Here is a 23,159-nt window from a genome sequence, read left to right as displayed (position 1 = left end):
ACTCTCAACTATTTATAGAGATTTGTAAGTCGTTCTCTATAAGGATGTCTGTCAAATGTCATAAAACCTTTTAGATGTTTACTGATTGAAGTTTCTATTATAAAAACAAGTGTCAAATATAACTTTATCGACTTACATAATACCTCACACTCCTTCACCGTTAAAATAAAAACTTTGCAGGGCTTCTTTCAAGCTCCGCCTACTTTCATTTCATTCCCCACTTGAAACAATTTTTGCTAGATTGATGAACCAGAGCACCTTAAACACCCCCCCCCCCCACACACACCCCCTCTTTTGTTTTAGCTGTCCTTATAACATACAAAGCAATGATTAATGGAGTGCAGCAGAGTATTATTAAACTTTTGGGAGGGGACAGAGGGAGTACCTTATCTTTTTTCCCCGTTCTGTTATATTTATGTATTTATGGTGTTTACAGTTCTGGTGCATAGAGGTGTCAGCATTTTACCCACAGCTAAACATTTTTTATGAATCCATTCTGTGAAGGATTCCTGTGAGCCCCGGTTATAGCTTTCTACCTAAAACTTTTTGTTGAAGTTTATTTCTGTATCGCTTTTCACAGTGGACATTGTCTCAAAGCAGCTTTACAGAACATAATTCACTTATATTAAAATTTTTTGTTATATAATTATGTGTGTTTATCCCTGATGAGCAGCCTGGGGCGACTTTGGCAAGGAGGAAGAAACCTTGAGAGGAACCAGACTCAAAAGGAGAGCCCATCCTCATTTGGATGATATCATGAGTATGATTATAAATCTTAAAAACAATAAAAAAAAAAACCGATGCTACACCGGTGCTACCATACGATTATGAGTAATGTTCTTCCTACAGTCTTATAAAGTCTGCTGATGTTGTGGAACCATTTGTCGAAGAGATGGAGAATTTTTTTTACCTCACACATTAAAAGTAAGCACGAGACTACCTCGTTCAAATGGTTTGGGTGCACTCCTGAATGTGATATGATTAATCATGTGCTCTTACTTGCCTAAAGCACCACCTCAATGCGGTGAGCAGTATCAGTAAGCTCTTTGAAGCAATATTGAAATCAGTCCCTGCTCCTTTTCAAAAAGTCATTCTTGAAGACCACCCTGAGCAGAAGGAAATTGATTCCTAAAGTTTCATGCAAAATCGTTGTAAAAGTTTGTCTTCTGCCACTCATCTTCCCAAGCTGCCCTCGTGCTGAAAAGTAATCCTGCATACATTTCTGAAGAATTGCAATTTAAGCTCCTATAAACACACAGTGTATTAAAAGATTAGGACCGAAGCCTAGGTAGGCGGAGAGATTAGTCAAATATGAGCTTAGTAAAATAGCCTCCATTCCATTTTAAGTTTGTTGTTGTTTCTTTTACCTCCAAGTTCCCCAAAATTACCGTAACATGAAACTGGCCACCTTAAGAACATTATGAACAAAAGAATGCTTTTGTTCTGTGATTATTCTGACACATTTGTGTAGCTTCTGTTTTTGTTTTTTTTTTGTTTCTTCTTGTGTCTAAAGCATTTGTTCCATTTCGATGCCTTTTCTTCATTTCAAACAGGACCTGGGTCTCTTCATGTCTCGGAAATATGAAGAAAGGCTCATAGTCGTCATCTTCAGTAATAGCTTTAGAATAGCGCTCAAATTCCAAGCCTAATGGATGAATTATACGGTCGGAATAAAACCCCATGCCAAGAGTTTGTTTACAGAGTGATCACATTCATGGGAGAAAGCCATATCCTGTTTTCCTCCACGGCTCGAGATCGAGACACCCATCAGGATGAAAATACACAGGAAGATTGAATAAAAAAAAAAAAGCTCATGTGACTATGACTGTGACTGTATTATTATTATTATTATATATTTTTTTGTATTTAATCAGACAGAAATGAGAATTTTTTGCATGGAATTTCCAATTGTTGCGTGTTAATTAGCGTTCAGTTTTAAAATGGCTTTGCCTTTAAAACAATGTCTTTTCTTTTGGAAATGTTGTGCCGTGATGCTTATTTGTTTGCTGATGCAAATGACGACCTCCAAGGAAATGATGAAATGAAAGTCTTCTGAAGCTCCTGATGCATGATAGATAGATAAGCTTGCATTATATCGTACAACGTAGGAAGCCATTAAATATAATGCACTGGAGATAGGGGTATACATGTCAGTGTCTACATGAAACTTTAGAATGCCTGAATAAATACAGGATAATTAGTTGCTTGCACAGCACTTTATGAATCAAACCATTATATGATTATGTACTGTCGGTTTGTTTAATGCATTTATACGCTTCATTTTCATATAATGTACCAACTGGTAGTATGCAAATTTGGATATTAATACTTATGCATACATTAAGACCTTACAATGGATTCATACAAAGGAGGTCTTTAGTATTGCCATTACTATCCTGTAAAATGTCACGTCAGCCTACATAATATACATAAACAGTACTGTTTAATTCGACATAGTTACATACAATGCACTTTCAAACCACATAAATATTAGATTTTCAGTGTCAGAGTCTATAACACATTATATTATGTTAAACGACACACGAACAGATATTATAATATAAAAGTATGAGGATCTTGTAGATACTTAGCCCGCATCTTAGCTTGGCGATGAAACAAAACTACTGTTAATTTGATGACAACCTGAGAACGTCACATTTCTGGCCCATTAAAAGGTAAGTGATTAGCCTTTGTGGGTTTTTTGGGCAAAAAATTTAAGCATTTTCCAATTATCCTCAAATTTCTACATTATGTAAGAAAAAGACTAGTTTTGTCCTAGCATGCTCCACAACTTCATTCACTTTATGTTGTATAGCCACACCATAAAATACTATACCACATCTCAGCTTTAGGTGATAGAATAAAAGTGAGTGCACCCCTGTGTTATATTTGCTCAATCTAATAGTCAGTGTGAATTTGATGAAGATCTGAGACTGTCACGGTTTCGGCAAAAAGCGCCTTTGTGGTTTTTGTGAGAGAAAATCATTGGTCTCAGATTTTCACTAAATTCACACAGTGCATTGGGAACCTGGACGCCTTCCTGGGAAGGTGTTCCGGGCGCGTCCCACTGGGAGGAGACCCCGGGGAAGACCTAGGACACGCTGGAGAGACTATGTCTCCCGGCTGGCCTGGGAACGCCTTGGTGTCCCCCCGGAAGAGCTGGAAGAAGTGTCTAGGGAGAGGGAAGTTTGGGCATCTTTGCTTAGACTGCTGCCCCCGCGACCCGGCATCGGATAAGCGGGAGAAGATGGATGGATGGATGGATGCATTGGGACAGTCAAGAGTAACACAGGGATGCACTTAGAGCTTGGTTAGGGAGCATGCTAGGACATTGCTGAGTCATTCCCTTTTAGTGTATGATGTTAAATAGCCAGGCTATAACATAGTACACTGCATCTCCGCTTTAGAAGATGAAAGAAGGAAATGAATTGCACAGTAATGTTACTGTTGCCCAACTTAATGAACAGTGTGAATTTGATGAAGGTCTGATTACATTGCATTTTGCTACCGAAAAATAAGCCTTAGTGTTTTTTTCAGGTGAAGAAATTGAGCAAATTTTTAGCGAATTCTTACAGTATGTTAGCATTAGCAAGAGTAACACAAGGATGTATTTAGTTCTGCATTAGCATGCTCCACAACTGAGCTCTGAGTCATGATGCTGAGCTTTATGGTACAGCCAGACCACATTTTAGCTTTTTAAGGCAATACAAAGAAAGTAAGTGCACCCCTGTGTTCGTCTTGTCCACCCTAATGCACAGTGTGAATTTGCTGAAGATTTGAGAACGTCACATTTTTGCACAAAAAAAATAAGGGCCTTTTTGCCTTTGTGTTTTTAGGTGAATTTGGTTCCAGCTGTTAAAATAAAATAAAATAAAACTATACATTCAGCTTTGACTATACAAGACAAAACAGACAAGACAAGACAAAACAGACAATCTGAGACAATATAGACAGTTTGAGTATCAAATAAGGATACAGATTATGTAACAAATTAGTATGTTGAATGTTGAATAGCCATAACAGTACCTACTACACCACATTCCAGCTTTAGTAGGCGATAGAAAGAAACTAATTGCACTGCGATGTTACCATTACTCAACTTTATGCACCATGTGAATATGATAAAAGACTAACTTCTTACTATTTTTCTGGGTCAAAAATGTGACAGTCTCATATCTTTTTTTGCTGGAAATTTAAGCTTTGAAACTAATTGCATGGTGGTGTTACTTTTGCCTAAATGATGTATAGGATACATTTAGTAAAGATCTGAGAATGTCAAACTTTTGGGCAATAAATCTAAGGGGTTAGCCATTGTGTTTTTCGGGGTGAAATCAATATTCTCCGATTTGTATTAAATTCATACAGATCGTTAGCACGATCAAGAGAAACACGGGGATTCGTTCTGCTCTGTCCTAGCATGCTCTACAACTGAGTTCTGAGCTGCTCACTTCAAGTGTATGACGTTGAATGGACATACAACATACTACACCACATTGCAGATTTACAAGGTGATAGAATGAAACTAATTGCATGCTGATGTTACTGTTGCTGATCTTAATGCACATTGTTATTTTGGTGAAAATCTGAGAATGTACCATTCTCCAATTCTAATCAAATTCTCACAGTATGCTAGAATAAACCAGAATAACACAGGGGTGCATTTAGTTCTGTCCTACCATACTCCACAACTAAACTCCCAATCACTTCAATAGTATGATGTTGAATAGCCATACAACATATTACACTACATTTCAGCTTTCAGAAGAAAAGAATAAAAGTAAGTGCACCATTGTGTTATTCTTGATTGCCCTTTTGTACATTGTGAATTTGATGAAGATTGGAGAACAACACAAATTCTCGCCAAAAAAAAGTAAGGGGGTTATTAGTGTTTTTTGGGAGGGAAAATCATTAGTCTACAATTTTCACAAAATTCTCACAGTATGTTAGAGCAGTCAAGAGTTACACAAGGATGCACTTAATTCTGTCCTAACATTCCCCATAACTGTGGTCTGAGCCTCTATTTTCTTGTGCACTAACCGGATATGTGCTATTTATTTATTTTCAGCACTTTATATTAATCACAGACAGTTACCTTCTTGCCACTTGTGCACCAAACCTTACCATGTAAACCTTAATCATGCAACAAGCCCTTGTACTGATGTGCAATATTTTGCCTTTTCTTGTATATGTTGTGTTACCTATGTACAGTATATAGTTTTTCAGTATTGTTTAATCTACTGTCTATTGTACTGTCTATTTGTTACCCGTCTTGGTTGCTGACTGTTATATGTTACATCTACACATTGGAATCTCTGGAGAAACGCAATTTTGTTCTGCTTTGCACCTTGCTGCCTGGCCGAATGACAATAAAGTTTACTTTGACTTATTTGCAGTCCATAATGTTGAATACTAAGCAATACTATGCTATATTATAATACACCCTACCTTCCATTTGACTTGCTATACTACATCTCAGATTTATTAGGTGATATAAAAAAGTAAGTGCACCCCAGTGATGGATTTTCACATCCTAACGCACAGAATGACTTTGATGAAGATCTGAGAATGTTCTGAGTCATAATGTTGAGCTATATGGTATAGTCAGACCCTATCCTAGTACACTACATCTCAGCTCTATAAGGTGATAGAATGAAAGTAAGTGCACCCTTGTGTTATTCTTGCCCAGAATAATGTACAGTGTGACTTTGAAGAAGATCTGAGAACGTCACATTTTTGGCCCAAAAAAAAGTAAGTAAAGGGTTAGCATGTGTTTTTTTTTTTTAATTGAGTGTTTTCCAATTATCACTACATTCTTGCCATATGTAAGATTGAGTAAGAAATTTTAGACCTATTTTTAGACATTTTAGACACGAAGTTCTATCTTAGCATTTTCCAGAACTGAGGTCTAAACCATTCAATTGTAGTGTGTGAGGTTGACTTGAAAAAACTCAACTGTGGAGTATGCTAGGACAGAGCTAAATGCAACATTGTTCATGCTCATTTTAACACACTGTGAGAATGTGGTGATAATTGGAAAACACTTTTTTTTTGCCCAAAAATATGATCTCAAATCTTCATCATATTCACACTGTGCATTAAGATGCGCAACAGTAACACAGCGGCACACTTACTATTATTTTATAAGATTTTAAAGCTAAAGATAGTGTGGTATGTTATGGCTATTGAAAATCATACACTGGAAGTTATTGGATCAGAGCTTAGTTGTGGAGCATACTAGAACAAAACTAAGTGCATCCTGTGTTAGTTTTGCTTATTTGAACATTAGGTGAGAATTCAGTGATAATTGGAAAACGCTTTTTTTTTTTTGCCCCAAAAAAAACCCACAGGCTAACCCCTTACTATATTTTGGTCAAAAATGTGACATTCTCAGATCTTCAATAAATTCCTAATTTGCATTAGGGTGGGCACAGTAACAAGCTGCACTTACTTTTAATGTTATTTAAATCTAAAATATAGTATAGCATGTCAAGCTAAATAGCAAGGTGTATTATAATATAGTAGAGTTTAGTTTAGCATATTGCTTAGTAAAGTACAGATGTGGAGCATGTTTGGACAAAAGTAGGCACATTTCTATGTTACTCTTGTCCACTGTAACATACTGTGGGAATTTGGTGATAATTGGCATCCATTATCAACAATTTGTCATCAAGAAAAGCAAAAATATTTTCAGCCAAAAAATGTGACAATATAAGATCATCACATTGATACGGTGCATTGGGGTGGGTAAAAGTAACATTACTATGCTATTTGATTAATTCAAATTAATTAATTCATTTAAATTCACTTTCTAAAGCTGAAATGTAGGGTAGTTAAATATTGTCTATTGTCACTCTGTTTTGGAGAATGATAGGAAATAATGAAATAGGCACTGTGTAAATGTGGCCTATTGTAATTTTCTGACAAAAGCATTTTACCGCATTTACGGTCACATTTCTCAATTCACCAAAATGCTTCAGTTCTTCACTTGACATATGATAGGTATGGGTTTGAAAGTGCAGGCCTGTGTAACTATCAATAATTCAGACCCATTCAAGAGTACTTGTTGGTTTGAGTTTCTTTAGAGCATCTATGTGACAATGCTATCGGTTAATAACAAAAATTTAAAAACACAACGTTCAAAATGTTAAGAAAAATTTCAAGGTTCACGGTTTAACACTGAGGCCTTGCTGACTAGAATGTCACAAGTAATCTATTTTTTGAGGTTCGCTTCAAAATATTGACTAATGTTCATTATAATGTTCCTTATGGTACACAAATGAAACACTAGGAAAATGAAATGCATGTAAAAAAAATCCTTGATGATTTATTAGCAAAGACAACTGAACAAACAGTTACATCCTGGTCTGTGCACTTCTGTATGTGTTTAATGTTTTATGTCAGCCATCTCCACCCTTAACACAAATGCAAATACCCAACACCTACATGCTTGTAGTACTGCAGATATGTTCATTGCTTGGATAATCTGCAGATAGAATATATCCTTATTTTGTTCACATTTGAAGGTTAATAATTGAAGGCTGCAAATAAAAAGAATATTTAACAATAAGGAAGGCAAACTTATGGTTAAAGCACTGGCAAAAAGAGAAAAATTGTATAATGACATCTGCAAATAGCTCAAAGTCAACAGATGTCAATATATCGTATTTTATTAGCTCCGGAGAGCAATACTCTGCAACAGGTGAAATAACACCCACGGTCCCGCCCTGATGGTGTGCAGCATGCAAATTCAACAAGGGCAGGTATCAGGTTCCTTATCCTGCGCTGACAATAGAAAGAGAGCTGGCAGTTTGTGGTTGTATTCATCGTCAAGTTACACAGGCTGGGATGCACTAGGTTTGGCATCCCAGATAAAGACTAAAAATCCAGCTGACTGCCAAAACCTGCTTGACCAGAAATGCCAATAGCGGACTTGCTGGGAGGGCGCTTTGACATGCAGCTCCTGGCCAAGCTGACTGTGTCTGCTGCTGCTATTCTTTTTGTCACCTGGGTTTTCCGATTTTACAGTTCCAGGGCTGGAGGCGAGACAGGGGCCAAGAAGAGACTTCCTCCTCCCAGGAGCACTCAAGCAAGTACTGAAACCTGCAGCCCGTGCAAAACAGTGTTAGAACCTCTCAAAGAAAGAGAGAAAGAGGGATATGATGGAGAAAACCGGTCTAGGCAGTCCTCTGTGGATACTGGGCAAGGCACTTTTCAACTACAAAAAGCAGATGCCATGGTTAAAAAGGAAGAGAATAAAGAGGTTTTGACCAACACAGAGGGAAATTCTTTACTAACCTCTGGTTCTACGCGCAGCACAGAAGTGGATGCAGAGGCCAAGGACGATGTGACCAGCACAAAGGGAAGTTCCTTCGCTTTTCTTTTTGGTTTGGAATGTGAAGGGGATACAAAGTCTGAGGACATTCATACCAGCACAAAGTGTGGTTTCTCTCAAAATTCTGGTGTCGAACGCAGCATAGAGGAAGATACAAAGTCTAAGGACATTGTGACCAAAAGAAAGGGAAGTTCCTTTGCTTTCCTTTTTGGTGTGGAACCAGACATAGAATGGGATACGAAGTCTGAGGATGTGACCAACAACGAAGGAAGCTCTGTAAATTTATCTGGTGTGAAATGCAACGTAGATGTGGACACAAAGTCTGAGGACAGTCCTACCAATACAAAGGGTAGTTCCTCACTAAACTCTGGTATCAGTCGTAACATAGATGTAGATAGAAAGCCAAAGGATGGTGTGACTGACAAAAAGGGAGGTTCTTTTTCTTTCCTTTTTGGTTTGGAACCAGACACAGAAGTGGATAAAAAGTCTGATTTTGGGACCAACACAGAGGAAAGTCTCACGCCTTCATCTGCTCTAGAATCTAACCTTAAAGACTGTAAAAAGTTTGTGACCAATCCTGAGGAGAAATTCTCAATGGCATCGGGTGCAGAGCAAAATATGGACATCTTCAGGGATAAGGCACAGAGAGAGGTAAAATACTGTAAAACAGGACTGACTCTACCAACATCAGGTTTAGAAGTCAAGGCAACAGCAAATTCAAGCGGACGTCGCTCACCATGCCAGCTAAAGAAAATGGATGGTGGAGTTGAAATTGGCAGAGAGCTCATGCAGAATATGGGTCATCCTGGTACTTTTTCCAGTTTCCAGTCAAAGGCAGAGATCAAAGTGGAGAATGCCAACCTGGTAATAGAGGGGCCTGGTGATCAAAGCACTGCAGTTCGTGGTAAGATTTACGATTATTTTGTTGAGACTTCCTCGCAGTCAGTTTCAGATTCAAGCCCCACCAACTCTATAAGTCCAACTTATGCACCATATGATGCAAACACTTTGCCCAGTGTAATGGATAAACCACGAACACAGAGTCCCTTGCCTTCATCTTTAATCATGAGAGATCTGGAATTCTCAAATGACTCAGATCGGATGTCTCAAGCTCCCATCAGATCAGAAACAGGAAGGCTTCTCAGACATGGATTAATTCGCAAGGACAGTTACCTTGCTGCTGCTGCAGAATCAGAACTCCAGATCCCTTTCCCTCCTCCTGTAACTCGTAGCCGCTCACCGGCATTTCAAAATGAGTGTGCAACAAACTCCCCAAAGTCACCTAAAGAAATACAAGAATTCTGTTGGAAATCCTCAGAGGATCCACAAGTGGAAACTGTGGCTAGGGCCCAGTTTTTTCACCTTCCTGTTGAGAACATAGGAAACTCAGAACTGGAGAGTTTAACAAAAAAAATTGATTTGGGCAATTGTCTGGAAGCACTGATGCTTGGCAAGAAGCATGGACTTATTGCTCTTCAGCAGGCTGCTCTGAGAGTTATGTCAGACAATTACTTCCAAGTTCTACGCGATCCAAACCTGTATAGCCGCCTGAAGGCAGGCGAGCGAGACCAGATTCAAAGACAGCGCACGAGAGGCCGAAAGTGCCTCATGGTGGCAGACATGGACTCCCCAGATTGGAGCAGGAGTTTATCACAGTCGACAGACTCCTACACTTATCGAGTGTCTAGTGAAATGTACTACTATGATGATTTCAAAAACACCTGGCATCTTCAGTGCCAAATCCCTAAAGAAGTCTTATCAAAAGGATGTGCAATGTGCACCATGGACAACTACCTGTTTGTAGCGGTAGGGTTCCAATGGACAGTGCCATCAAAGAAGGTGTTTTGCTACAACCCGGTGACTTCCATTTGGAGCGAAATCTGTCCAATGAATGAGGCCAGGCCTCACTGCAAGCTCGTAGCTCTAGAGGACCATGTCTACGCCATTGGAGGGGAGTGCCTGTCGACAGTTGAGCGTTATGACCCCAGGACCAACAGATGGACGTTTGTCGCACCACTACCCAATGATACTTTTGCTGTTGCCCATCGGGCTACAGCTTGTAACGGCGAGTTGTTCGTTTCGGGTGGCACTTTGAAGTATACTCTTTTGCGCTACAACCCCAAAACTGATATCTGGAGGAAGAGCTTGATTATGGGCAGCAAAGAAAGGACCACGGAAATGGTAGCAGTTCGGAACTTCCTCTATCGGTTTGATGTCAACCCTCACCTAGGGATTAGTGTGTATCGCTACCATGTAATGGCCAGGCTATGGTATGAGTGCAGTTCCAAGCAAATTCCACACAGCCCTGCATTTCAATGCGTTGCTATGGATGACGTCATATACTGTGTAAGTCGGCAGTTCACAATGCGGTTTTTAGCTGATGAAAAATCTCCAGGCTTTGTGGCGGATGATTTACAAATTCTCACAGCAGCTAAGGGTATTTTATTCCCTTTTGTTCTTGCTCTGCCTGATAAAAGCACTCTTCAAACCAGCGTTTGAATTCAGTCAGCTCAGCCGAGAAAAAGACCGATGCGCTCGGAGTTCATAGTTGGAGACCATATTAAGTTACTGGAATGCACAGTCGTCTTAATCAGTGGCAGTCGAAGTGAAATATCAAGGCTATTAAAACCAGTAATTGTAAAGCTAGATCAGATTTAGTGTGCATTCCCAGTGAGATAAATCTGCCGTTCCAATGAGAGCTGTTTGTTATCTGAGTTTTTCAGTCCACTCTTGGGTCTAAGTAAACTCTTAAATCTTGCTAATGTCTAGTGGTACTGCTTAAAGTGTTTCGCTCGAATATACTGCTCTGAAACGCTATAAGCAAAATGTCAGCTAATCAATATGTAGAGTGGAGCCATGCTGCAATTTTGCTGTAATGAATAACACAAATGCCCGTCATTTCCAAGATTTATGAAGGATGGAATAAGGATATTCATGGCAGGCTTTGCTCTCACGCCCATTTGAGAACTTGAACTAATGAATAATCAAAAATGATAAATTATCGAACGCAGACTCCCCCTTCCCCCCCTCCATTCACACACACTGTCCTTCATTGACATCAATGTCTCGACTTTTATGTGCATAACTTTTTAAGTAAGTCAAATGAATGCTGAAAGCAGTAATGTTGTTGAATGCTAGTTTCACCGCTAAGTGGCAAACTATTTGGTATTTAGTACTATATAGTGGCAAACGAAGTTTCCAAATATGTAATATATTTTCAGCAACATAACAGAATCTCATGAGGGATGGCATAGTGACGCAGTGGATAGCATTTCTGTCTCCTAGCTAAAGGGTTCAATCCTGAGCTCAGATTACTAATCGTGTAAGGATTTACGTGGTCTCGCTGTTTTCCAATTTCCTCCCATCTCCCAAAAGCTGCTTGTAGGTGGTTTGTCTGTTCTAAATTACCCCCTAGGTGTGAATGAGTGTGTGCAAGGTTCCTAGGAATGTATTAGCATCTATGATAGACTCCCATCACACATTTGGTGTTCCTAGGATAGTCCCCAGATCCAGCAGAACCTGGAGCAGGCTAAAGCAGTTACTAAATGAACCTTAATGCCTTTTTATGTAACTTTAGTTGTACGCATGCATACCATGATTTTACGATTATAGTCAGTGTCAAATATCCTGTATTTCTTTCTGTAGATCATATGTACATATACATGTAATATATCAATATATGATATATATTTACTATATAAAGTATATAATTATAAATGCAACTTATATGATGTACTTGGAAGGTTTCTTTGCTATAAAACAAGCTATGTTTTGTTGTTCAATGCAAATCATTTAAAATATGCTAATGAAATAATAAAACCTGCACTAATATAATGTGAAAAGAAAGTGTAATAAATTCTTTGACGGTTGAATCCAAGACCTGCACTTTCAAACAAAGCTGAGAAGAATTCAGAATATACGGTACCATACTCGCCTGCTCGCTTGTTCATGATCTGTAACGATGGCACCATCATGTGGATGTTTACCGTGAGTCAACAGAACCTAAACTGGTTGTGCATAAAGTGGAAAATAAACACACCCTAGTTACAATCATGGAATGACTAGCGAAGGCTGTAGAATCGATCTAAACAGCAGGAAAAGTGAGACTATTGATAGTCAATTTTAAGATAACTTGATTGCATACTGAAACGCTTTGATTAGCCGTAATTAAACATCTAATGGGATGGAAGTTTGGACAGGATCTTGCTGAATCTCCCCCTGAACCAAGTATAGAGTCAGCTGTTTCGAGGCACACATGGCTGATTCGTACGTCGCACAGCTCAGCAAAGCTATTCTGGGACAATAATGGAGAAAATCATATCCACCCCGTGTCCAAACCTGGGCGAAAAATATAATTTGCAGGCTGTTATTTGATAAAGTGATAAACTTGGTCTCAGCAAATAGAGCCAGTTCTTGTTCTCTCTTTCTCATAAACTCCTACAGAAAACACAGAAAATGAATGATAAATACCGACATTTCAAAATGAACAATGCAGCAGTGAACAGCTCTAAAATCCCAAGGACATGGTTTTTTTTATTCACAGGTTAGCTCACATATTTATATTATTTTGTTTTACACATTTCATCATAAGGTACATTTCTTGATTCAATTTCTTACAATTTTATTCAATTTCTTCTGTCTTTTTTTTAACAGTTATTCAAAACAATGCTAGAAAAATGCTTTAGTGTCACATAATGCAGGTGCAAATGTATTTATTAAAGTGCAGACAAAATGAACACCAACAAACAGAAAACACAGGACCATAAAATTCAACACATGGAACCATCTAGAAATATTAACCATGGAAGACACACTTGAAACAAGTGGTGCAAGGTGTCTTAAATACTAGGTGCTAATCAAAGGTGACAAGAAGCAAGTGTGAGTAATCAGTGATATGCGACTAGGTCATGAGACATGCAGGGGCTGATGGGAGATGTAGTCTTGCAGCTCTTTGCATAATCCTGACAAACAAATAAGGCTGTGATTTTACTGTTGCTGGGATATAGAGACATCGATAAACATAAAATGTGAAAGAAATAAACATTAGAAAAACATTTTTGTGGCACAAACCAGCATAAATATAATATGACGCATTGGAGATGCCCAGTAAAGAGGAAAGTATGATATAAAATATAAATAAATATCAAGTCAAGTCAAGTCAAGTCTAATATGGTTTGGATTGTGAGACTAATGACAGGCATATACTAATACTTATATAATGCATTTCATTAGTATCACCTTATTAATGGTATCTATTGGCAGAGATGCCCAAACTGTTTCCTATGAAGGACCAAAAATCAATCTTAACTGACCGACATGGGCAAAAAAATTGATATTGCACAATAGAGCTATTTAAGCTATAAAAGCAATAGAGCCATATGCCTGTAATGTCAGTGACCTCTTATGAGAAATATGAAGCTGTTTCTTATTATGGTATCTTGTTTTTTCTTCAAACTTGGGCCACAGCTAATTTACTTACAAGTCAAGATATTATTGTGAAAGTGAGTCAGTTTGCACTTGTTCAAGTTCGTCAGACTGAAAGTCTGTTCACAGAGGTAGGTACTGCCAAAGGTTTGCTGCTTAAAAAATAAATACAAAAGATTTTTCTGAAGATTTGGCCCAGTGGGCCAAAATCAAAGGTCACCCAGGTCCAACTTTTGCTTGTGGGCTCTTGTATGGACATTTGTTTTCTATGGTGTACATTCAATGTAATTTAAGCTTAATAATATACAGGTGTTATAAATATTAATAAGCTATCTAATAAATAAAAATGCTAAAAAAAAAGGAGGGTTGTAAGGGTTGTATTAGAATACGAGGGTTGTCCTTGATAGTACATTGTTTTGAAAAGCAGTTGAACAATATTACTCGGTCTGCATACTTCCATCTTTGGAACATCAGCCATCTTTGTCCGTTCCTCACATCCAATTACACAGCTGTTCTTCTACATGCTCTAGTTACCTCACAAATTGACTAAAACTTTCTTCTGTTTGGGTTACCTTACAAACTCCTTTATAAACTTTAATTGGTCCAGAACTTATCTGCTCATATAACTACTAGAACCTCCTCTATCGAGCAAATGTCCCCTTTTCTTTATCAGCTACACTGGCTTTCTGTCAAATTTCGAATAGGGTACAAGATTCTGCTTTTTACTTTCATAATCTTGCACCTTCATACGTCTCTGACATGCTTCATACCTACACCTAAAAGCGCACTCCCAGATCTTCCTCATCTGTTTCCCTCACTGTAGCTTCTTTCCATTTAGTCACTATGGGGTTTAGGGCATTTAGCTGGGCTGCTCCTCATCTCTGAAATTCTCTTCAAAAATCAATACGAGATTTTGATCGTCTGACGACTTTTAATTTATCCCTCAAAACTCATCTGTTCAGATTCTGATCAATTTGAACAGTAAAATAGTTGTTTGTTGTTTGATTTTATGATTTCACACTACTGTACAGTGAGTATTTTAAAGGGTGCCTTTAAATAAAATGTATTATTATTATTATCATTATTGTTATTATTATTAATAGGGCAAGAGGGTTGAAACTCTGCAGTGCTGTATTTCAGCTGTATTCATAAGCCAGAAGTCATGTTGCTTGATTATACATTTTTATTTGGTAGATCACATTGCAAAAATTGGTTTATTATTAGATATTAGATCGCCAGCGTTGTACTGCTTTTACACAATTCTGTGTAATTCGAAAACATAAAAATAGGGTTAGGGTTGGGGTTGGGTCAAATTTCAGACACAATATGGACAAAGGATTTTGGGTTAGGGTTCGATAAATTTTTTGTTCCAGTAGAAGAAATAAACCCTGGAGGAGCCACATTCACTGTGTATATAATGTTGTCTAGGTGGATCACTAGCTCCTATTGTTAAAAAGGTACTTATGAAATTAGCATTTCTCCTTTTATTTCATTCTCATCTGCCAAACTTTCATCTTTTAACACCAAAAATCTGAACTATGACAAGAATCGCTTACTAATGATGTCTGTAGGACTACTGTGGTAATTGTTTCGAACAAGGAATAAAAATGTTACATGAGAAGCACAGACAGGCTTCACAGACAGAGAGTGATGAACAGTGAAACATCCTATTGCAGTTATAGGGAATATAAGGAAATCTTGAAATGCTGTTCAACCAATCCAATAGATGGACCAATACTAACTACGATAAAATCCTTCACATGAAGGCGATTTCTCCGAGACTCTGCAGTGTCAGGGATTTTTCCGCCACAGGGATGTCTTCAAGACAGAGAACTTTGTGGTTGTTTGGTAACAAGACAATACTGTTCATCGATACTATAACAGAAATAGTGACAGGAAGTAAAGTGTATTAAGAGTATTAAACATTAAAGTAAATGGGTAAAATGTGTCATGTGAAAAGTTGTTATTCATTCTGTGCTTTAAGAAAACACAAAACACTTCAGGATGTGAACATAAGGTATTCAAGTTCCACTATGCTTATTAATGGCTCAAATGTAGTCTAGAAATTCTTCAAATTTCTGTATCCCAGAAATTGTACATATGAATAACATCATGGACAATATTTACAATATCTTGTTTAGTTAAAATACAAATATGATGCTATTGAGAATTAAGAATATGCTAATGTGCATTTTTTTTCACTAATAAATATGATTGATGTGGATTAAACACATGGCAGGGGTGACATTGCTCTTGCAGCTTTTTCTGGCATGTGGATTGTTTCCAGGTCATTCTTTCCGATGGAGGTCAGGCGTGGCACTCTGGCATGCCGAGGCTGACAGAATGCATCTATGGGGTGCACTGGATACGCCGCTCGGTACGTACTGAGCATGTGCGACCTCGCCTGCTGCTTCTCCAGCTGTGCTCGCCAAAGCTTTGTCAGGCCGTAGTTCGTCGGCGGGCCTGGGAATATGTGTGTGTGTGTGTGTGTGTGTGTGTGTGTGTGTGTGTTTGTGTTTGAAGCAGAAAGAGGGAATAGGAAGCAAGAGAGCAAGACTCAGGACTCAGCTGTTCTGTACTGCAGTCATTAATTAGGCCGCTGACAGATTTGGAGCGTATTCTCTCTCATAACTTTTAACTACTGCTACTTGTGTCAAAACACTGAACACGTAGCTGCAAGTGACGATAGGACAAATTTCATGACTTATCAAAAAAAGTCTAACCAAAACTAACCAAATGGTCTACTTCAGAGTATTTGTACAGTATAAGATTTTGTCTAAAACATAATTACGAGCAATGCATTGACTCTGCTGATGCATACTGTACACAGATATACTCAGGAGGTTATTAGGCATTATGTCAAGTCTAAATGGCCAAACTTTATATCTTTGAGAAACTACTTGTAATTCCAGATATGACATAAGTAGACTCTATGTATTATTGTGTATATTGTGTAATATATGACTGATTTGAAGAATGGTCGTTTTTTTTATTAACTACTTATGATAGAGTTGACATGACTCATTATAGAGTTGACATGACTCATTATAGAGTTGACATGACTCATTATAGAGTTGATGAGACATGATAGAGTTGATATCAGATAGAGTCATTAAAGAGGGACATGACTCTTAAAATGACGACTTAAAGTTGACATGAATGCAAGAGTTGACATGGCTCATTATAGTGACATCCATCATAGAGTTGACATGACTCATCATATTGTTTACGGGACTCATCATATAGTGACTTTCATCATAGAGTTGACATGATTAGTAATAACACAGGTGACATGACTCATCATAGGGCTGATATGAATTATCACAGAGTTGGCAAAACTTATCATTGAAGGACATGACTCATCATCGAGATAGCATTAATTATCATATAGTCATTACAGTTGACATAATCCTCATAGAATTGACTTGGCTCATCATAAAATGACGACTCGTCAGAGAGACACGACTCTTCATAAAGCTGACATTACATCATAGAGTTGATATTCTCATGGAGTTAACATGACTCATGGAGTGATATGTTTCACCCTTAAAGATTACACTATTTTTTATAATGTTGTATTGTGTTGGATATAAGTGCCTAAAAAGTCAGATATTTACTAAACTCATACCCATGGTGTACACAGTCGTGAACAAAATCCAAGTTTTATTACCATGAAGCGGATGGTCCGACTTTTCAGGGACCCAAGCCTTCTTGTCGGTGTTCCAAGGTTGGAGCTTGGGAAGGCCAGAGGAGCTACGTTGGCCGTAAGACTCGTCATACAGAGTGACCAGGTAATGGGAAGGTGGTGTGTTATGATGGGAGAACAGGCGTCTGCTGGGAAGACCCTGGATGATACAAACACAATAGGAATTTTTTTTTATTCCTACATATATATATATTTTCTGTTTTGTGATGCTTGTTTTGTGATCCCTATCTCTTTGACAGAATATTTCCTTAAGTATAATCTTCCATGTTTTATAGATAATATATATATAAAATCAGTATGTATGTAACAGGACATGCTCCTCCTAAATCTTTAGCTGAATCATACAGGGGTTTCATCAATGTATTTTCTAATATTTATTATTAAACATAAGCAGTGTGCATTAGCACGTGACGTGCCAAGTGACCAAACATTATACCAGCTAATGGTACATATGTGATTTAGAAGTAGTGCTAAACTCACACTATGTTAGTTTTATGCTGTGTTTATGTTCATAAATGTAATATCACTTTCTGGTTAGGAATAGTTTATGTTGCTGTCTGTATTATAAGGTGGCCGAGAAGTGCAAAGCACATTAACAAATCCGAAAACAAATTAACAAATCCAAAAACAAATTAACAAATTTAAAAACACATTAACAAATCCAAAAAACACAACGACAAGCCAGACAAACCGGAAAAGGTAGGTATAGTTTGTGAACGTAAACTTACAGATCATTGGACGAGACACCTGTCAGTCAAGATATACAGGTGAATGACAGGTGTCTCGTCCAATGATCTGTAAGTTTCCATTCACAAACTATACCTACCTTTTCCGGTTTGTCTGAATCGTTGCACGAAACACATTAACAAATCCAAAAAACACAACGACAAGCCTGACAAACCGAAAAAGGTAGGTATAGTTTGTGAATGGAAACTTACAGATCATTGGACGAGACACCTGTCATTCACCTGTATATCTTGACTGACAGGTGTCTCGTCCAATAATGCATGTGGCATTATGACCAATTACATATACTTTACATCATCCTTGTGTGTTTTTTTGTCAAATTTAATTGAATTCAGTTGTTTTTGTATAGCGCTTTGAACAATGCACAAAGCAGATTTACAGAAATAAATGATTGTGTAAATTTTTGTCACTTGACTCAAACCTCAGATCTTCGCAGCGCCATCCGTCTTACGATCACATCCGGCCTGAGATCATTCTGAGGCCTGAAGTCCAGCCGATTGCTGCTGTTTGCTGTCTTACGCTCCTGGGAGAACTGTCACAGAAACACACACAGAGAAACACAGACAGAGAAGGCATAAAGCAGACAGAAAATTTGCCAAGTGTAAAAGGGTTTAAAATAATGGCCCGATGGCAGCACTCAGCAATCGAAATGCACGATCAGCAGGCGTATCGATCGCTGACGTTTTCGCAGCACATCTTTTTCTTCCAGCCGGACAAACAGGAGGCCAAGGCGAGTGCTATTTATCTTCTGTTTAAACACCCTGACAGTGCTGAGTCAGCTTGATCGCACACCTCTAATAACTTGCAAAGATCTCGAGCCTTGCCAGAGAAAAAAGAAAAAAGAAAAAACTTGCCCTATCACTGTTTGAATCACAGAGAAACAGTTTGCAAGCACAGTGGGCGTTCGCTAACTGGGACTGAGTGCAAATTAAAGTGCACGTGATCAGGAAGTGAAAACTTCCTTTTTGTAAAAAAAAATTTCGACTTCCTAGTGAAACTTCATAGTACATCATTTTTTTAACCATTTTAATTAAAAGTGAGAAAACTAGAACGTGATAAATGAAATCCTTTGCGTAAACAAGCCACTTTTTTTTCTTTTTTTAAAAGCGACACTTTTAACAGCCATTTAAAATAAATGAAGATTTTGATCAAATGTTCCTGCTTTAGAAATAGTGTTAATGCTTATTGATACTAAAAGTTCAAGCATTGTCTCTAATTTGCTTATTTACTCACTACATTTGTACTAATTGTGTTTATATGAGTTGGATGTGAAATCTATTGATTTCATTTCATGGTTCAGCAATCTGGAGACATTAATACACTCAATACACGCTGTGGACTCAAAGGAAATTGTAATCACAAAATAATCAGCATTGTGCAACGCGTGCAATCTCACCTACTGTATGTATTGTGTTTAAGAAGCAGAATTCTTTTTGCCACTGCGTAAATATTAAAAAGCAATCAAGCAAGAATTTCTTCTACTCCACCTATCAGAGCTATGTGATTGGACAGGGATTGAATTTCAGAGCAGTTCCACTGCAACATGCTGATGAATGCGGAATGCAGTGTGACAGGGAGTTTTCTTCTGGCCCGAAAGCAGCTTTTAATTCTGTTACATAATTTTTTGTAAAGTAAGGATTTTTTAGTATGTAACATTAATGTATGTCAGTAAAGAAAATTAATACAGTGAAATTTTTTCACATGGTGTAATAACTTTTTGCTCTAGCACCAAATCTTTTCCATAGTGTACATTCTGAGAACAGAATGAAAACATTTTATATCATTAGTTTTATCTCATTTTGATGTGCTTTAATTACCAATCAGGACGCTCCTTTGCAAAAAAAGAGGCCAGTGGTAGCTCAGTGGTTAAATCTCTAGGTTGCTGCCTTGAGAGGAACCAGACTCAAACGGGGAACCCATCCTCATTTGAGTGACATCAAGAGTGTGATCATAGTCTTTGATTTGGTCTAGTCCAGGTATTGCCAAGCTGCCACTCTTGGGGCCCCTAAACAAGGCTCTTAACCCTCAGTGCTCCAGGCGTGCTGTATAATGGCTGAACCTGTGCTCGGACCCCAGCTCCTCTCATCGCCGGGGTATACGAAGGAAGAATTTCACTGTGCTGTAAATTATATGTGACACCTTTTCATTTTTCTATCTTGTCTGAAGTTTAGGTTGGAATTGAACAGAAAGCAAAGTTTTGATTTTATGAAGTACACTATAAGCATACAGGCTTATAGTAAAGTTATATGTAAGTGATAATCCACAGCGTATTATTACACAGATAATGGCCACACACCATGAACAGGGGGGGTTGAATGTGTTAAAATCTCGTAACATACACCTAGCCGTTTATTATTCCATTTATACCTTGGTCACTTTGAAGAGTTAAACCTGTCATTGATGTTTGCAGTACATTAGGAAGGTTATCAGGAACTCGTTATAATGGCTGCCTCATTGTGTATGTAACTGGAACTCTATGTTACTATGGTTGCAGCTGTAATATAAGGGGATTCAACTGGCTGGAACAATATGTGTGTTCAATTTCTGCTTTCACACCTTCCAGCCAATCACAATGTAGTCTGACTATGGTATAAATGAATAAATATCTTGTGGAAGTGGCAGCTAGTCAAAACGAATATACAACCAAAACACTTAACATTGTTATTCCCAAGAACGGGCTACAAATCAAACCAGGACAAGTACGAACAGAGCAGAAAAGTCGTCATGCAGATATAACAGAGAAATTATTATAACTCTGGCTTCTTTGCCTTGGCTTCTGGACCCCAATAGAAAATGGATGTTAAAATATATATTTCTTGAATAATTCAAGTGTTGAGAATCACAAGTATTAAGTAAGTGGAAAGCACTTCATCATTCAGAGCAACAGTTCATTTACAGTGATTATAACCTTGTTTCATCATACGTACAAGGTCATGAATGTAGATAAATGTTTGTGCTTCTTGTTCTGCCTGTTAAAGCAAATATATGATGAGTTTTAAAGTGATGTAGTTTTGCTCTTTTTAAACTTGAATATGTGCTGTTTCTAATGACAAATGTGTTTAATTTTATACATATTCTTTCAATAAGGAGTACAGATAAATATTATATTATAATTTATTATCAACTAATTTTCTATATACTAGGTACAATGCAAGCTAACAATGGAGTTAAATAAGTATTATTGTCATATTATGACTATTAATGGAAATTTAGCTTGTACATGTAGAATAATTTATAATATATGACGATTCTTAAAATTTTTTAATTCATGTTCCCATAAAAGTTGCAAAGCTGAATTCATAGTTACAGCCCTTGCTCGTTCCTAAATAACATTTTATTACTAAAGTCTGTTCTGTGTTTCTAAAAGCGCGAGACAGCAGGTGTAAAGTGATACCTGCAGTCTTTCTTCGGCCCAGTTGCCTACGAGCACTTTGTTGGAGTATTGCTGCTCAATCCTCCAGCCCGGCTGCTTCCATTTATCATACGTGACATCCTTTTCCTGCATAATGCACCTTCAACGTGTCCTCGTGCAACAGAACCTCCGGCACGTTTACATTCGAAGTGAGGAGAGAATTGATAGCAACTCCACTGTTTCGCTGTCACAGCATGAGGAGGATCTGTTACTATAGAAGCAGTAAACACTCATTAGGAAAGAAGCTCAGATTCCTCATGAGGAATTTTAATTTGAATTTAGCTTTGCCTCCAAGGCAGAAGAAGTAGATAATTCGATAAGGAGACAACATCTGTGGGGGGAAAAAATCAGAAATTGCCAATATGCTAAAATGTATAAAATAAATTATGCATACATATATACAGAGGATGTTGACTTTATTACTATATTCTTTAAAAATTACTTTAAAGTATTTTTTTTTTACTTTAAAGTAATATATATATATATATATATATATATATATATATATATATATATATATATATATACACACACACACACGCACACACACACACACACACACACACACACACACACACACACACACACACACCGTTTAGGAATAACATTATTTTTACCTTTCGTCCATGACACCATTTGCCTAATATTGTGTTGGTCCCCTTTTTTGGGCATAATGTTATGTGTGGTTGGTGTGTGTGTGTGTGTGTGTGTGTGTGTGTGTGTGTGTGTGTGTGTGTGTGTGTGTGTGTGTGTGTGTGTGTGTGTGTGTGTGTGTGTGTGTGTGTGTGTGCGTGTGTGTGTGTTTTGCACCTTTATTCAAACTTTTTGTTGGCCATTTTGTCCTAACACACTTTTGCATGCACAGTACAATCTTGCACGTTTTGAATTCGCTTCATTTTTCCCTTTTTTTCACCAGAATGGCTGCTTCATAGTTTATCATATACACATAATTGTCCTTTGAATTATTTATAAAAAAGAACTAAAGCATTTTTAGCCTCCTACAAGTGATTAGCACATTCAAGGAAACAAGGATTGACGAGTTTGGTAAAAAAAAAAAATAAAAAAATACTCACAGTGGTGGTCTAAGGGCAGCTACTGAAGTCCATTAATTAACACACTTTCATGCTTTCTTTTATGAATTTTCATTTCCCCTCAAAGCTCCATCTCTAAAAGAATGAATTATGCAGAGCTTCATCAATCTATTTGTTCAGTGGCAAAATATTATTTATTTATTTCATTTTAAGTCTTTTGTCCTGAAACTATGATATCACTTTATTTTTTTATTTTTTGTTTTGTTGAAACGTGATTTTTATCACGGGACCAGTACTTGGTTTACAAATCACAGAAAAGAGTGCAGGCAGGGTGAAGTGGGTGGAGAAACGTGGCAGGAGTGTGTTTGTGATAGAAGAGATGGATGATCCGCTGTGGCAAACCCTACCGGGAGCAGCCAAAACAAGAAGAAGAAGAGGAAGTATTTGGTTTACGATTTCCCAAATACTTCATCAGATTAAAGCAGGAGTTCCGACAGGCCGTAAACA

The 23,159-nt window shown here is 37.7% G+C and overlaps 2 protein-coding genes across 3 annotated transcripts; one reads left to right on the top strand and one right to left on the bottom strand.

The window, feature by feature from the left end:
* Positions 1-7,793: 7,793 nt before the first annotated feature.
* Positions 7,794-12,178, top strand: klhdc7a (kelch domain containing 7A). Its single transcript, XM_083534901.1, has one exon. The coding sequence runs from the start codon at positions 7,916-7,918 to the stop codon at positions 10,829-10,831; it is 2,916 nt and encodes a 971-aa protein (XP_083391027.1). The 5' UTR covers positions 7,794-7,915; the 3' UTR covers positions 10,832-12,178.
* Positions 12,179-14,927: 2,749 nt separating this feature from the next.
* cfap107 (cilia and flagella associated protein 107) lies at positions 14,928-21,787 on the bottom strand. Of its 2 annotated transcripts, none has more exons than XM_083535416.1 (4): positions 21,604-21,787; positions 18,631-18,741; positions 17,427-17,601; positions 14,928-16,219 (listed from the first exon to the last, which is right to left on the bottom strand). In XM_083535416.1, the coding sequence occupies exons 1-4, from the start codon at positions 21,712-21,714 to the stop codon at positions 15,981-15,983; spliced, it is 636 nt and encodes a 211-aa protein (XP_083391542.1). In that variant the 5' UTR covers positions 21,715-21,787; the 3' UTR covers positions 14,928-15,980. The 2 variants fall into 2 exon arrangements, with proteins under 2 accessions (XP_083391542.1, XP_083391543.1); XM_083535417.1 differs by having other exon boundaries at positions 14,928-15,018.
* Between the last annotated feature and the right edge of the window lie 1,372 nt (positions 21,788-23,159).

This window comes from Silurus aristotelis (assembly GCF_946808225.1).
Source record: "Silurus aristotelis genome assembly, chromosome: 29".
Taxonomy (NCBI): domain Eukaryota; kingdom Metazoa; phylum Chordata; class Actinopteri; order Siluriformes; family Siluridae; genus Silurus; species Silurus aristotelis.
This window is presented reverse-complemented; position numbering and strand designations above follow the sequence as displayed.

What these genes read in the sequence shown, in the direction of transcription:
- klhdc7a (XM_083534901.1), top strand. Translation starts at nt 7,916, where the DNA reads ATGCCAATAGCGGACTTGCTGGGAGGGCGCTTTGACATGCAGCTCCTG.
- cfap107 (XM_083535416.1), bottom strand. Translation starts at nt 21,714, where the DNA reads ATGCAGGAAAAGGATGTCACGTATGATAAATGGAAGCAGCCGGGCTGG. An exon ending in GGGCCGAAGAAAGACTGCAG is followed by an intron (nt 18,742 to 21,603) that starts GTATCACTTTAC and finishes TTTCTGTGACAG; the next exon opens with TTCTCCCAGGAGCGTAAGAC. An exon ending in TGGCGCTGCGAAGATCTGAG is followed by an intron (nt 17,602 to 18,630) that starts GTTTGAGTCAAG and finishes TGTATCATCCAG; the next exon opens with GGTCTTCCCAGCAGACGCCT.